Below are 10,359 nucleotides of genomic sequence, written 5' to 3' on the forward strand. Positions count from 1 at the left end.
CTGGATATTGGCTTGATATTCTTTTTTTTTTTTTTTTTTTTTTTTATAGACTTGGACTCCGTCTCGGTCTAAAAATACGCAAAACAAAAAGAACTTGGCCAATATCCAACCACCTTAACCCCCGGTCTTGACCTCACGCTTGGCGAATAGCCCATATATGCCATTTATTATTCTAAATGATGATCATTTGCGAATATGGTACTAAACTTTATGAATTTTGTAACCGAAGAACTCACCTGTTTCACATCGTTTTCCTTTGTATCCCGGATGACACTGTCCACTCTTATTTTGCTCATTCTGCTCGCGGGAAACATCGATGAAGGAGACCTGGTTTGGGTCAAGGAATCAAAGAAAACAGTTCGGTAAATGGGTTTTCTTTTAAGGTTTAGTAAACCTGACTATATAACAATGTGAGGAGACATTAACTTTTGATCACTTTCCGTACAGTCAAACATGCTAATATTGTTATTTTGCTTGAAGTAACCTCTACTGAAAGCCTTCAACAGCCGGGAAATGGTGGCTAAGCCGGATAACCGGCCTTACGTACACGTTTTGAGTTACCTGAACGGAGCCATAGTATGTAGATCCTTTCTTCCATTTAAAATCTCCTGGCTTCATCTGTCGGGTTTTGTTGTTGAGCTCACAAACTTGTCTTTGTGCGTTGTTGCCATCGGGATAAACATTAAAGGATTTGCAACCGTTATTTTGGAAGCAGTTTAGTTGACACTGAAACTCGTCAACAACAACAACCGTGTTCGTGATGTGACGAGCTAAGGCATGGTCTAAAAGGAGAAACAAAGAAAGCCAATTCTGTCGACGTACAAACAACAACAACTTTAGTTGTACTCATAACTAAAATAAAACTACAGTTAACCAAAACAGTATATATTGAATTTAAAAAAATGAATGCACGACTGCCCGACGAAGCTACAATCGGCTAAGGAGAAACTCGACAGCCATCCCTAGAGATCACATATGAAAGACAAACGACGGATAGAAGAGAGACTCATTCAACTGAGTCGAGTTTACTTACCAATTTGGGTTTCAAACACGTTCCCGCAAAAGTCTTGGTTTGCCAAAACAAAGAAGACTACCAGAAATATGTTTAGACCGACATAGCTAAACTGAGCACTGCACGAACCGGCCATCGAGGTTGTGTTGCTCTGAAGGCCGATAGTTTGCAATCACATTTGCAAGCAAGGTGACTGCTATCCAATCTTACAATGATTGCAATGACCCTAGCAAATCACGTTCATTCATAATTAATAATTTACACATTTGTCTTAAAGCTGTGAGTTATTGTGAGTTTCTATCAAACCAGCCGGCTCAGTATGGCTTACGAGTATCTTAATCAGGCAGACTGTGATGGCTAAGGATCTATTGTAAATATGAAGAGAGAATCAAAGAAGCTGAAAGTTCGTTTCGAATGATTTTGCCAATGCTAAAACGCAGTTGCCAGATTGTTGATTAAAAATGCTTAAGTGTTTTCACTTTTCTTTGTGAAAAAGATAATATGGAACCCCATCAGTTTTATTAGCAAACCAAATTCATACCGCAAGAGAATACTGTAAAGCTGACATCCTCGCAGTTGCTAAAATTCCTTAATTGCGAAGGAATTATTAGCTTTGCACCCGATATCCAAAATATCATCATGGTAAATTTCATAATGTTCACGAATGTTCGCAAGGCGATCAGTAAATACTTGAAATGTCTCACCTGCGTGCTTTATTGCTTTGAATGGATTCTCCATTCTAGCTAATTAAAAAAACCGTGAAGAAAACGACAACCCTTAATTGTAACGAAAAAATTAAGTTGCAAAGGCAAAATTATTTTTGTTGTTGTTATTACTGTTGTTGTTTTTAGCCTTGTGTATATTATTTCATCACTTTACCTCATTGAGCGAATATTGTGTCGGCATAAAAATAATTTATGTTCGGATTTTGTTGATTTCAATTCCCGCTATAAAGCAATCATATATTCCTTTCCTCTGTTTGATCTGAGTTTCAAAATAGCCTCTAAAATGTTAAGCTTGTTTGGACATGATTCTGAATTCTAATCCTCATTGTGACCGTTGCAACGCCGCGGCCGCTGCTGAGAACGTGAGCTCTAGAATGACAAGGGTGACACGATGTGTGCCGGAGATTACTTGTCTCACTTGCACCGCTCTAAATTCACGCCGCGGGATTGGGGAAGGGGTTGATCCATATTTAACCAGGGTGCTTATCATTTTGACAAAAATGAAAAAAATCCGGAAATTTTGGTTAAAAGTCAAATGGAACAGCAATTTTCTGGTAAATGCTTTCGAAGGTAGACTCCAAAAGTACTCCTCTACAGTTTTTCGCTCGGAACGAAACGGCGGAAACTTCCCTACCATTTGCTGAGTTCCTCAGTTTCCAGTCTTTAATCAACGGAAAACAATACGAGAAACCGAATCATATAAATGGTAAACGCCATCCAGTTCGCCTGGTCTGCTGATTTTCGAAAACCCCTCGTCATAAATCAACGGTTATCCAAACCGGCCCCTTGCGACGAATGGTGAGTACTCCTAGAGCCTCCTAGAGAAAAGGCGACCATTATTTTAGCTGCATGACATGACGATCACGAACTTCCGAAGTTTAGAGTGCGTGATTGTCTTTTTGTGATGGCCATGGTTATTTTGTTATCATTATACGTTTTTCTTATCACAACGAGTAGGAAAAACAAGTTCCGAAGGAGGCTTCCCCAAGCTATAGTAAGCCCTTGTGGTTATTTCGCTTATCAACAGGAGTAGATTTGAAGAAGAATTTTGTTTAAGCTACCTTTGTGTTTCAGTTGGATACGAAAAAGTGAATATTCTTTTTAAGTTATCAAACAAAAAGTTCAAAAGTTAAAATCTCAAATAATTCGCGTGGAATTCGAAGCTCTGCCGTTCTTCTTTTTCCGCAAATGAGACCTGGATCATTAAAAAAAATACTGACTCACAATTCATTATGTCTACACTAACAAAGCAACAATTACACCTTTTTCTGGTATGGTCCGTGAACACTAGTCGCGAGCCATATACCGTGTTATAAACTGGTGAATGCTGATGAATTGAGGACAAGGTATGAGGTACGAGTCACAGCCAGAGACATCGTTGGTGGTTGAATTCCAATTCAGTGCGATCCAAACTGATCGATGTACGGTTGGAGCTTATTTTCTTACGAGGTTGAAGAGATTAAACTCGAGTTCTTTGGCGCTGTTGATTTTTGCCAGGTCTAACTCCAATTTTGAATCACTGCTTAGCCCAAAATTTTTAAAAAATTCATGGCAGTAGCAGGAGTTGAGGAAGGAAAATAGTTGTATGTGATCTGGATTAATTTGCTGTACATAAATGCCTGAGGTAAAAGTCAATGTCGTCAAGGTTCTGGAAGGTAGAAAACGGGGAGTCTGGAGCATCTGATTATGAGTGAAAACAAATTGTGTCTTGGCCATTCACTCTGGAAAAATGTCCATCGAATACGTTCTTGCATGGCATCAACTTTATAGTTTTCTTCATTCTTTAGGATCTTTAGGATCTTTAGGATCTTTCACCAGTTAATGAATAGAACTCTAAGAACTGATGTACCTTGTGATTCCCATTACTTGTAATATATTTATCTTGCAAAAAGGTGGATCCTCTACGTTATCTAATTCCATCCTAGTCTGCTCGTGTCATGTCTTTACCGACTGACAGGCCGTTCTCGTTACGGAATCTATTACTGATGTTGGATAATGAGAGAAATCCAAGAGGCTGCTTTAACGTGAATGCCAACTTTACTAGCTAAGAGTAATTCACAGCATCATACTCTTAAAGACAGGAAATAAAAGTAGGAACCAAGAATTTAATAATAGTATTTTTAAAACGAATAAACACTTAACTCTAGATGAATAACACAAATTTAATAAAGAATGAATTACGATGCTATTTTGGAGGGAACACGATTAAAAGTGGATAATGATGCAGATTTTCCTGGCGATGAACCAAGTGAATTCTACTTATTAGCGACATAAAGTTAATAGCAGTCCAGTGAAATATAAGTGATACCGATCGTTAAAGGCTTTTTCACGGGTAGGCCCTAGCCATGTTTCCGGCACACCAATTGTTAAAATTAAGTCCTTTTCTTAGAATATTGAAGAAAATTTCCTAGAAATATAAGAATATTCCCCCCAAAAGCTAACAAGAAATCAGCTGATTAACCGTCTTCTCGCGGGGTGTGCATGTATACCCATTACAACTATGCAATTAGGTCTTTGTTTTCACAAATAATAATAACCTTCCGTAAAATAACTTGGTGTGGGCATACCCAGGCGGTGTTGGACACGGTTCACGTGACAGTATTCGACCAATCATATGTCGTCTCAGCCGGAGCAATGGCGGACACATTTTTCGTTGCGAATGGAGAGTAGGTTGTCGTTTCTCGACCGATTTCTGCACTCATCATGAGAATCAAACGAACCTTTTCTAGGAGCTGCTAGTGTAATATCTAGACCAGTTATATGCCAAGCCTCAAGTGCAGGTAAGCAATTTTTGCATCAGAACTAGTCAATGGAAATCATGCTGTGTTGAAAACGTTTGTTTACCACACGCGCTTGACATGGATATTCTTTTGGTCGTTTGAAAGGATAACAGGGATCAGTATTGTGAATTTTTTTTGTGTGAAACTTTAGTTCGAGAGTTGAACTTTGAGAAAAGTCCGGCGGGCCCAGGCGGGCCCCGCCGTTTTAACGGTCAAAATCGGACTTGAAGTTGGGGCATTTTCCTTGATTTGTCATATGTTCGCGGTATTTCGCGGGAGTGATTGTGTGGCTCGGCTTGTTCCTTTTACATCTTAATGTTTTCTTGTTATGTTCTTGTTTGTTTGTTTGTTTGTTTGTTTGTTTTTTGTAGTGCGTATGTCATCCGTTTGTTTGGCCGATGTTCAAGAGTTTTGGATCCTGCTTTGGATGCTAGTCCATTAAAGATATCATCTCATTTACAGTGAATTTTCACTATCATGATCACTACCTGTCTTGAATTGTAATCTCTTACAGAAATTTACTACTCTTGGATCGGATGTTATTGTTCAGTCATCTATGGCTGATTATTTTTGATCTCCCACTTCTTTACGCTTGTTTTCCTTTGAATGTTGGTAGTAGTGGGAGACTATACATCAATAAAATTAATAACAAGTGTTTCATGTGTATAGTTACGCATAATTGTCAACCCACCTGGAGAAGAACGAGCCAATGTGTTTGAAGCACATGCTGAATTACCCGCTGGTATTTTTAAAGACTATGGGCTTGGAATTAACTTTGCTATATTTCCCAAGAACTAAATTTATCCACTTACACTGAAGTGATCTAACAAGGAAAGCTACAGCCTGCTGCTGTTTAGGATATCAAATTTAGAATGGAATAGACCAAAACAGAATACATAATAACATAAAGCAAGTGACTACTTAGAAAGCTGCATGGCAATCCCAAGTTTTAAGAGCTACTGCAAGTGTTCAATATAGTGCATCTGCTTGTATTTTAAAATTTTGTTACAATTTAGTTATCTCAGTCAAAACATCTCACTATAGATGATCTAGGATACAGCTACATGCTAGATTATTCTGAATTCAGTTGGTCACAGTCATTACGAGTCAACAGGAGGAAGTGCTGTGGAGACTGTTTTTGGCAAAATATTTAACAGCTAATGTAGGAAATGTTAATATCGGTACATGATCACTGTGTTGTTGACCACAGGACTTGCAGTAAATAATAAATTTTAAACTGATAGATATTTCAAATAACCTGCATAGCACTGTTCTGGGTAAGAAGCTCCCTTTAGTTTACACAAGTTACATTGAACCTTAAACTTCAGCAGAGTTGTGATATGAGGACATGCAATGAAGGCACAGGACCATGAGCAATTCAGTCATTGCTAATTGACTGTGCCTATCATTCACAGTCTTCCAGTTTACTAATTTGTAAGTGAACTTAATGTTGGCTGCTGTTTCCAGAATATGGTTTTCGTGCTATTTTGCTGGTTTTTTGTTGTGCTTGTCTGTACCTTGCAAATATTCAGTTTAAAAAGCATACTTTGGAATTGAATTATTATTTGCAAGTAAATGTAAGTCAGTTTTTTTTTTCACATCTCCCATCTGCAATCTTAGCTGCAACCACTTTAAATAGCATGAGGTATATTATTTGTCTCAAGCATTCATTTCATGTAACTCAACCAAGCTGGATTTCCCTTTGACATGGCCTCACATGTACTGAGAACCCAGGAATGGACACTTGGAGCAGATACAAGTTACATCCAGCACCTAAGCACTAGGTGAAGAGAAATCTCAAACTCTCATCAGTTTGAACATGGATATTGACAGTGGCAATGTCTGAGGCAAAGTCATTTGGAGACCTTTTACTTTAAACACATTCAAGGAACTAGTTGAACAAGACCAAAATTGTGTTATCCCATTGTCTACAAAATAGATCCACACAGTACATATTTAATCTTGGATTTGTAAGTTGAACAAGAATTTGCTGGAAGTGTGTTCTGGTACAGGGGACGAATACAATTATTTTTTACCACTTACATTAAAGCAAAACATACCCTACTTCTCCCATTAAGCTTCTAGTTTTTTAATTCCATTTATTGCAAATCATTTTTGTTATTTTGAAAGAGCCATAGCTCATTAGCAAGTTATTTATGATTCCTTTTGGTTAATCAGGAATTACAGCGGGCGAAACTCGATTAATCAAACTTTACACAAGTTTTCAAGGACAAAACATTGTTTGATTTCGAATTATTCAACCCTTTTCTTCGTAGGTTTTACTTCTCAGCTCTCTTATCGTCGAACGAAAACATAATATCTGTCAACAACCATGTTGTTGGCCAGCGATACACTGATACACTTCACACACAAGGCGAGATATTTAAGAAGGGTAGTGCCGAAGGTAGGTTCAATTCCGGCAAGTTAAGATCGAATTCGAAGAGACCAGAAACGGAAATAATTTATCTTTCAACCGTGAAGATTCGACGAACCGCGAAGCTTCGATTCCTAAAATCATCTGTTTAGCACTGAAAATGGTGGTTTTGTAAATCGACCAGAAGTCATCTACAGCTATTACTTGGCGTGCGGAACATTTCATGTGGATATCATTCCAGATTTCTTTCAGCATCGGATGCGAGCGAACCTCCTATAAGTTATATTTCGACATCACCATCAGCGCGCGGAGATGTTTGCAGTTCAGCGATCAGATGAAAATGAGCTTCAGGGAAAATTTCTCCCGGCATGCTTTGCGAGTCGTGTCCAATACCGCCTGGGGCATACCCATGACAACCAATAGATTTTTTTTTACAAATTAGAACAGCCTTCAGTCACTTGCTGTAGCTATACCCATTACAACTATGCAATTAGATCATTGCTTTGACTAATTTCCATGGTAAAATTTGTTTTGAAGTAGAATGAAAAAATTGGAAAATCACTAACAGGCTCCAGAAGGCGTGCTTTTCTTATAAATCATAAATAAGAACACTTGACAAACTTTTCGTTGCAGTAAATTTTGAAGAAAAAAGCGCCACTCCTTACAAGAAGCGGATGTCAGTGATGGCGGGTTCGTACCTGACTCAGCTGGTCATTATGGTTCTCAATATTTTCCTGCGATATTTGTTTGTGGCGGCAAACACAGACTTTTGTGGCAGTGTCTTTGAGTCTCAAGTTAGTAGGTAAACACTTGCATACGAACATTTTCTTCTTTGCGTCGATTTGATACGCTGCACTTTTCACTGACGGACAAATGTTATAATTTCTTTTCCCTTTTAGACCACGCCTTACTTGTTCATGCCATGAACACGGTTACTGTTGTTGACGAGTTTGAATGTCAGCTTAAATGCATCGAAAATAAAAGTTGCAAGTCGGTTAATGTTCATCCAGATGGCAACAACGTACAACGACGCATTTGTGAGCTCAACAACAAAACCTGACAGATGAAGCCAGGAGATTTTAAATGGAAGAAAGGATCTGCATACTACGGCTCTGTTCAGGTCAGTTGAAATCTGCCATACATTTGCATATCCTACAGGAATGTACCTTAGTTTAGCAGACGTGATCCGCGGTTACAAAGGAAGGGTCAAGGAAGCTATTCACATAAGACTTCACCCTAATAACATCAACAGGGATAGTGGAATTGAAATTCCTGAAGCATGGATACCCACGATCAAGAAACACAACAACAGGAGAACGGTACAACAGCGGACCACTGAGGGAACAGCTACTCGCCGGAACAATGAAACAATAGGAGGATCGAAATGCACCAATTACAGCCGACCTTTGTGATATAAATGATACCGTGCAATCAGTCGACCTTATCGCCCGAAGAAGACTAGCAGTAAGCAGTCGAAACGTCGCGATCTACATCTCAAGTGACTACATCGTGAGACAAATGATAATACACTTTATTATTGCATCTACCACGATGAATAACAACAACCTTTTCCTCGACAATAATGATATGAAGGGAAATAGTTGATATAAATTTCTAAATGCCTAGGAACAGTGCACAAAGCTCTCAGTTTTCTACTGTACTTAACAAATAGACGCTAGCTTTTTATGCGTCCGTCCTTTCATTTACGATTAATTGAGTCATGAGAGAGACCTAAATAGAAAAAGAGAGAAGAAAAACCAAACTGATTCGGAAATCACGACCTCATTAACTTCAAATTATTATCCCATTCACACCAACTAAACGAGTTGAACTAAATCAGCTTTAGGTTTTTCCAATTTGTCGATTATGCTTTGCAGTCATTTTGAGAAGACCTATTTCATACCACCTAGCTACCATACTCTAATCAAACAGGTTTTCACCTGGTTAAGTTGTGGGGTGTGCACGGTGTAAGCAACTAGTTTTTAACGTTGTTGGTTAAACCACTTTTAGACATGTTTAACAAGTTGGTGTGAACGGGGTATAAATATACTATTAAAAAAAATTACCGGCATCTCAATTAATCACCCACCTAACGAAGATTTTGAGGGCCAATAAAAAATAAAAATGAAACAAATAATGCAAATAAATATAACATGGTTAAAAATCCCGACCATTACCATTACCAAAACGCAAAAACAGAAGTTCTTTAACTGCTCTTTATTTCTTTGGGAAATTCTTGAAATTCCGCTGAATCATTAATAAAAGCTTGTTATTGTTGTTACCGAGTCCAGTCACTCGCATCAGATTAGTCCTAAGAATATAGCAAAGTAAATATTCCACTGGTCCACGTTAAAATTTGACATGTTTCTTTACGGCCTTACAGTTGAACTCAACCTAAAAAAAATGTCATCTTAAACTAAACTCCCGTTAAGATGCAATTTGTCGGTTATAATCGGGAAATGACAGCATTAAACACGCCGTGAAACTTTGGCAAAATTGTGAAGATCCACGCGTGATGGCGTCATGTGTCTGCCTGTGCTCTTACTGCCCATAAAAACTACCCAATAAGAAATTGTTAAAGTTATTGTAAATATTTGGCATATTTCTAACAATTTTTTTTATATCCTCATGTTTAAAATTATAGCGACATTTTTTATTCTTTAATAATTTTGGAGTATTTCTTGGGGGCTTCGCTTGATCACGTGAGCAATGAAACTTGCCATATTTAAGGAGGCTGGCTTCTTTCAACGCTGTGCTTGGCGGCTCATCCTCCACACCACAGTTGTCTGTAGAGACGTCGTACAGAAGAATCAGCAGCTATCACAATAACCAGACGTTCCAAACGAAGAGTGACATGAATGAGCTCACAACACACGTCTTTCACTCTACTGAGATTCCACTACAGTAAACAACAGGGACGTACGTTCCACGTGACCACGGTCGCTAACAGCACTGGTGAAGCTGTAGCCCGGTGCTTCAACGGTAACACGGATGTCCAACCTGATGCCTGTGGCTCGTTTGTTAGAATGGAGAATGACGACTCGATTTTAGCAGGAGTTTGCGGCCAGTGGGGGATGTTTTATGGTAAATGGGATCATGCTGCGGATGACAGATCGTACAATCACGCCTTTTTTGTACAGAACTTATATCACTGAGTGCTGTCTCTGGGCGGCTCAAGATGGGACTGCGATGATTTTGTCGCTGTATTGTCTTCTGAAAAATTCTGGAAAGTCTTTGTTCGTTAAGTATATGTAATCGCAAGGTCTTGCCGTCGCGTAAACAGGTTTGCCGGTTGCCATTGAAGAACAGGCTAGCAGTAGAACGTGAAAAGCCTGCTATAAAAGTAAGCAAAACACAGCGAGTTCAATTCACTCAAAGCAAAACATGCTTGCTGTACAAAAAAAAAAAAAAAAACAATACGGCGGACAAAAACAAACTCTTGCGTTTGTTTTTCCCATGATACTTCGC

The 10,359-nt window shown here is 38.6% G+C and overlaps 1 protein-coding gene, 1 long non-coding RNA gene and 1 pseudogene across 2 annotated transcripts; 2 read left to right on the top strand and 1 right to left on the bottom strand.

Annotated features, from left to right (window-relative positions):
* Window positions 1–18: 18 nt before the first annotated feature.
* Window positions 19–1,164, bottom strand: LOC149112774 (uncharacterized). The gene is made up of 2 exons (XM_089290780.1): window positions 1,034–1,164; window positions 19–782 (listed from the first exon to the last, which is right to left on the bottom strand). Exons 1-2 carry the CDS (start codon window positions 1,146–1,148, stop codon window positions 487–489), a joined length of 411 nt encoding a protein of 136 aa, XP_089146906.1. The 5' UTR covers window positions 1,149–1,164; the 3' UTR covers window positions 19–486.
* Window positions 1,165–4,305: 3,141 nt separating this feature from the next.
* LOC149112775 (uncharacterized) lies at window positions 4,306–6,590 on the top strand. The gene is made up of 2 exons (XR_016207570.1): window positions 4,306–4,517; window positions 4,889–6,590. It is a non-coding gene; the product is annotated as an uncharacterized LOC149112775 (long non-coding RNA).
* A 3,023-nt stretch (window positions 6,591–9,613) lies between these two features.
* Window positions 9,614–10,308, top strand: LOC149112776 (uncharacterized; annotated as a pseudogene).
* The last annotated feature ends 51 nt before the right edge of the window (window positions 10,309–10,359 follow it).

This window comes from Orbicella faveolata, unplaced genomic scaffold, assembly GCF_042242905.1.
Source record: "Orbicella faveolata isolate gen_17 unplaced genomic scaffold, um_ofav_v1 contig_2, whole genome shotgun sequence".
NCBI lineage: Eukaryota > Metazoa > Cnidaria > Anthozoa > Scleractinia > Merulinidae > Orbicella > Orbicella faveolata.

Excerpts from the sequence above, each read along its gene's own strand:
- LOC149112774 (XM_089290780.1), bottom strand. The coding sequence starts at position 1,148 with ATGGCCGGTTCGTGCAGTGCTCAGTTTAGCTATGTCGGTCTAAACATA. Across the intron at positions 783-1,033 it reads CGTGTTTGAAACCCAAATTG|ACCATGCCTTAGCTCGTCAC; the intron begins GTAAGTAAACTC and ends TTCTCCTTTTAG.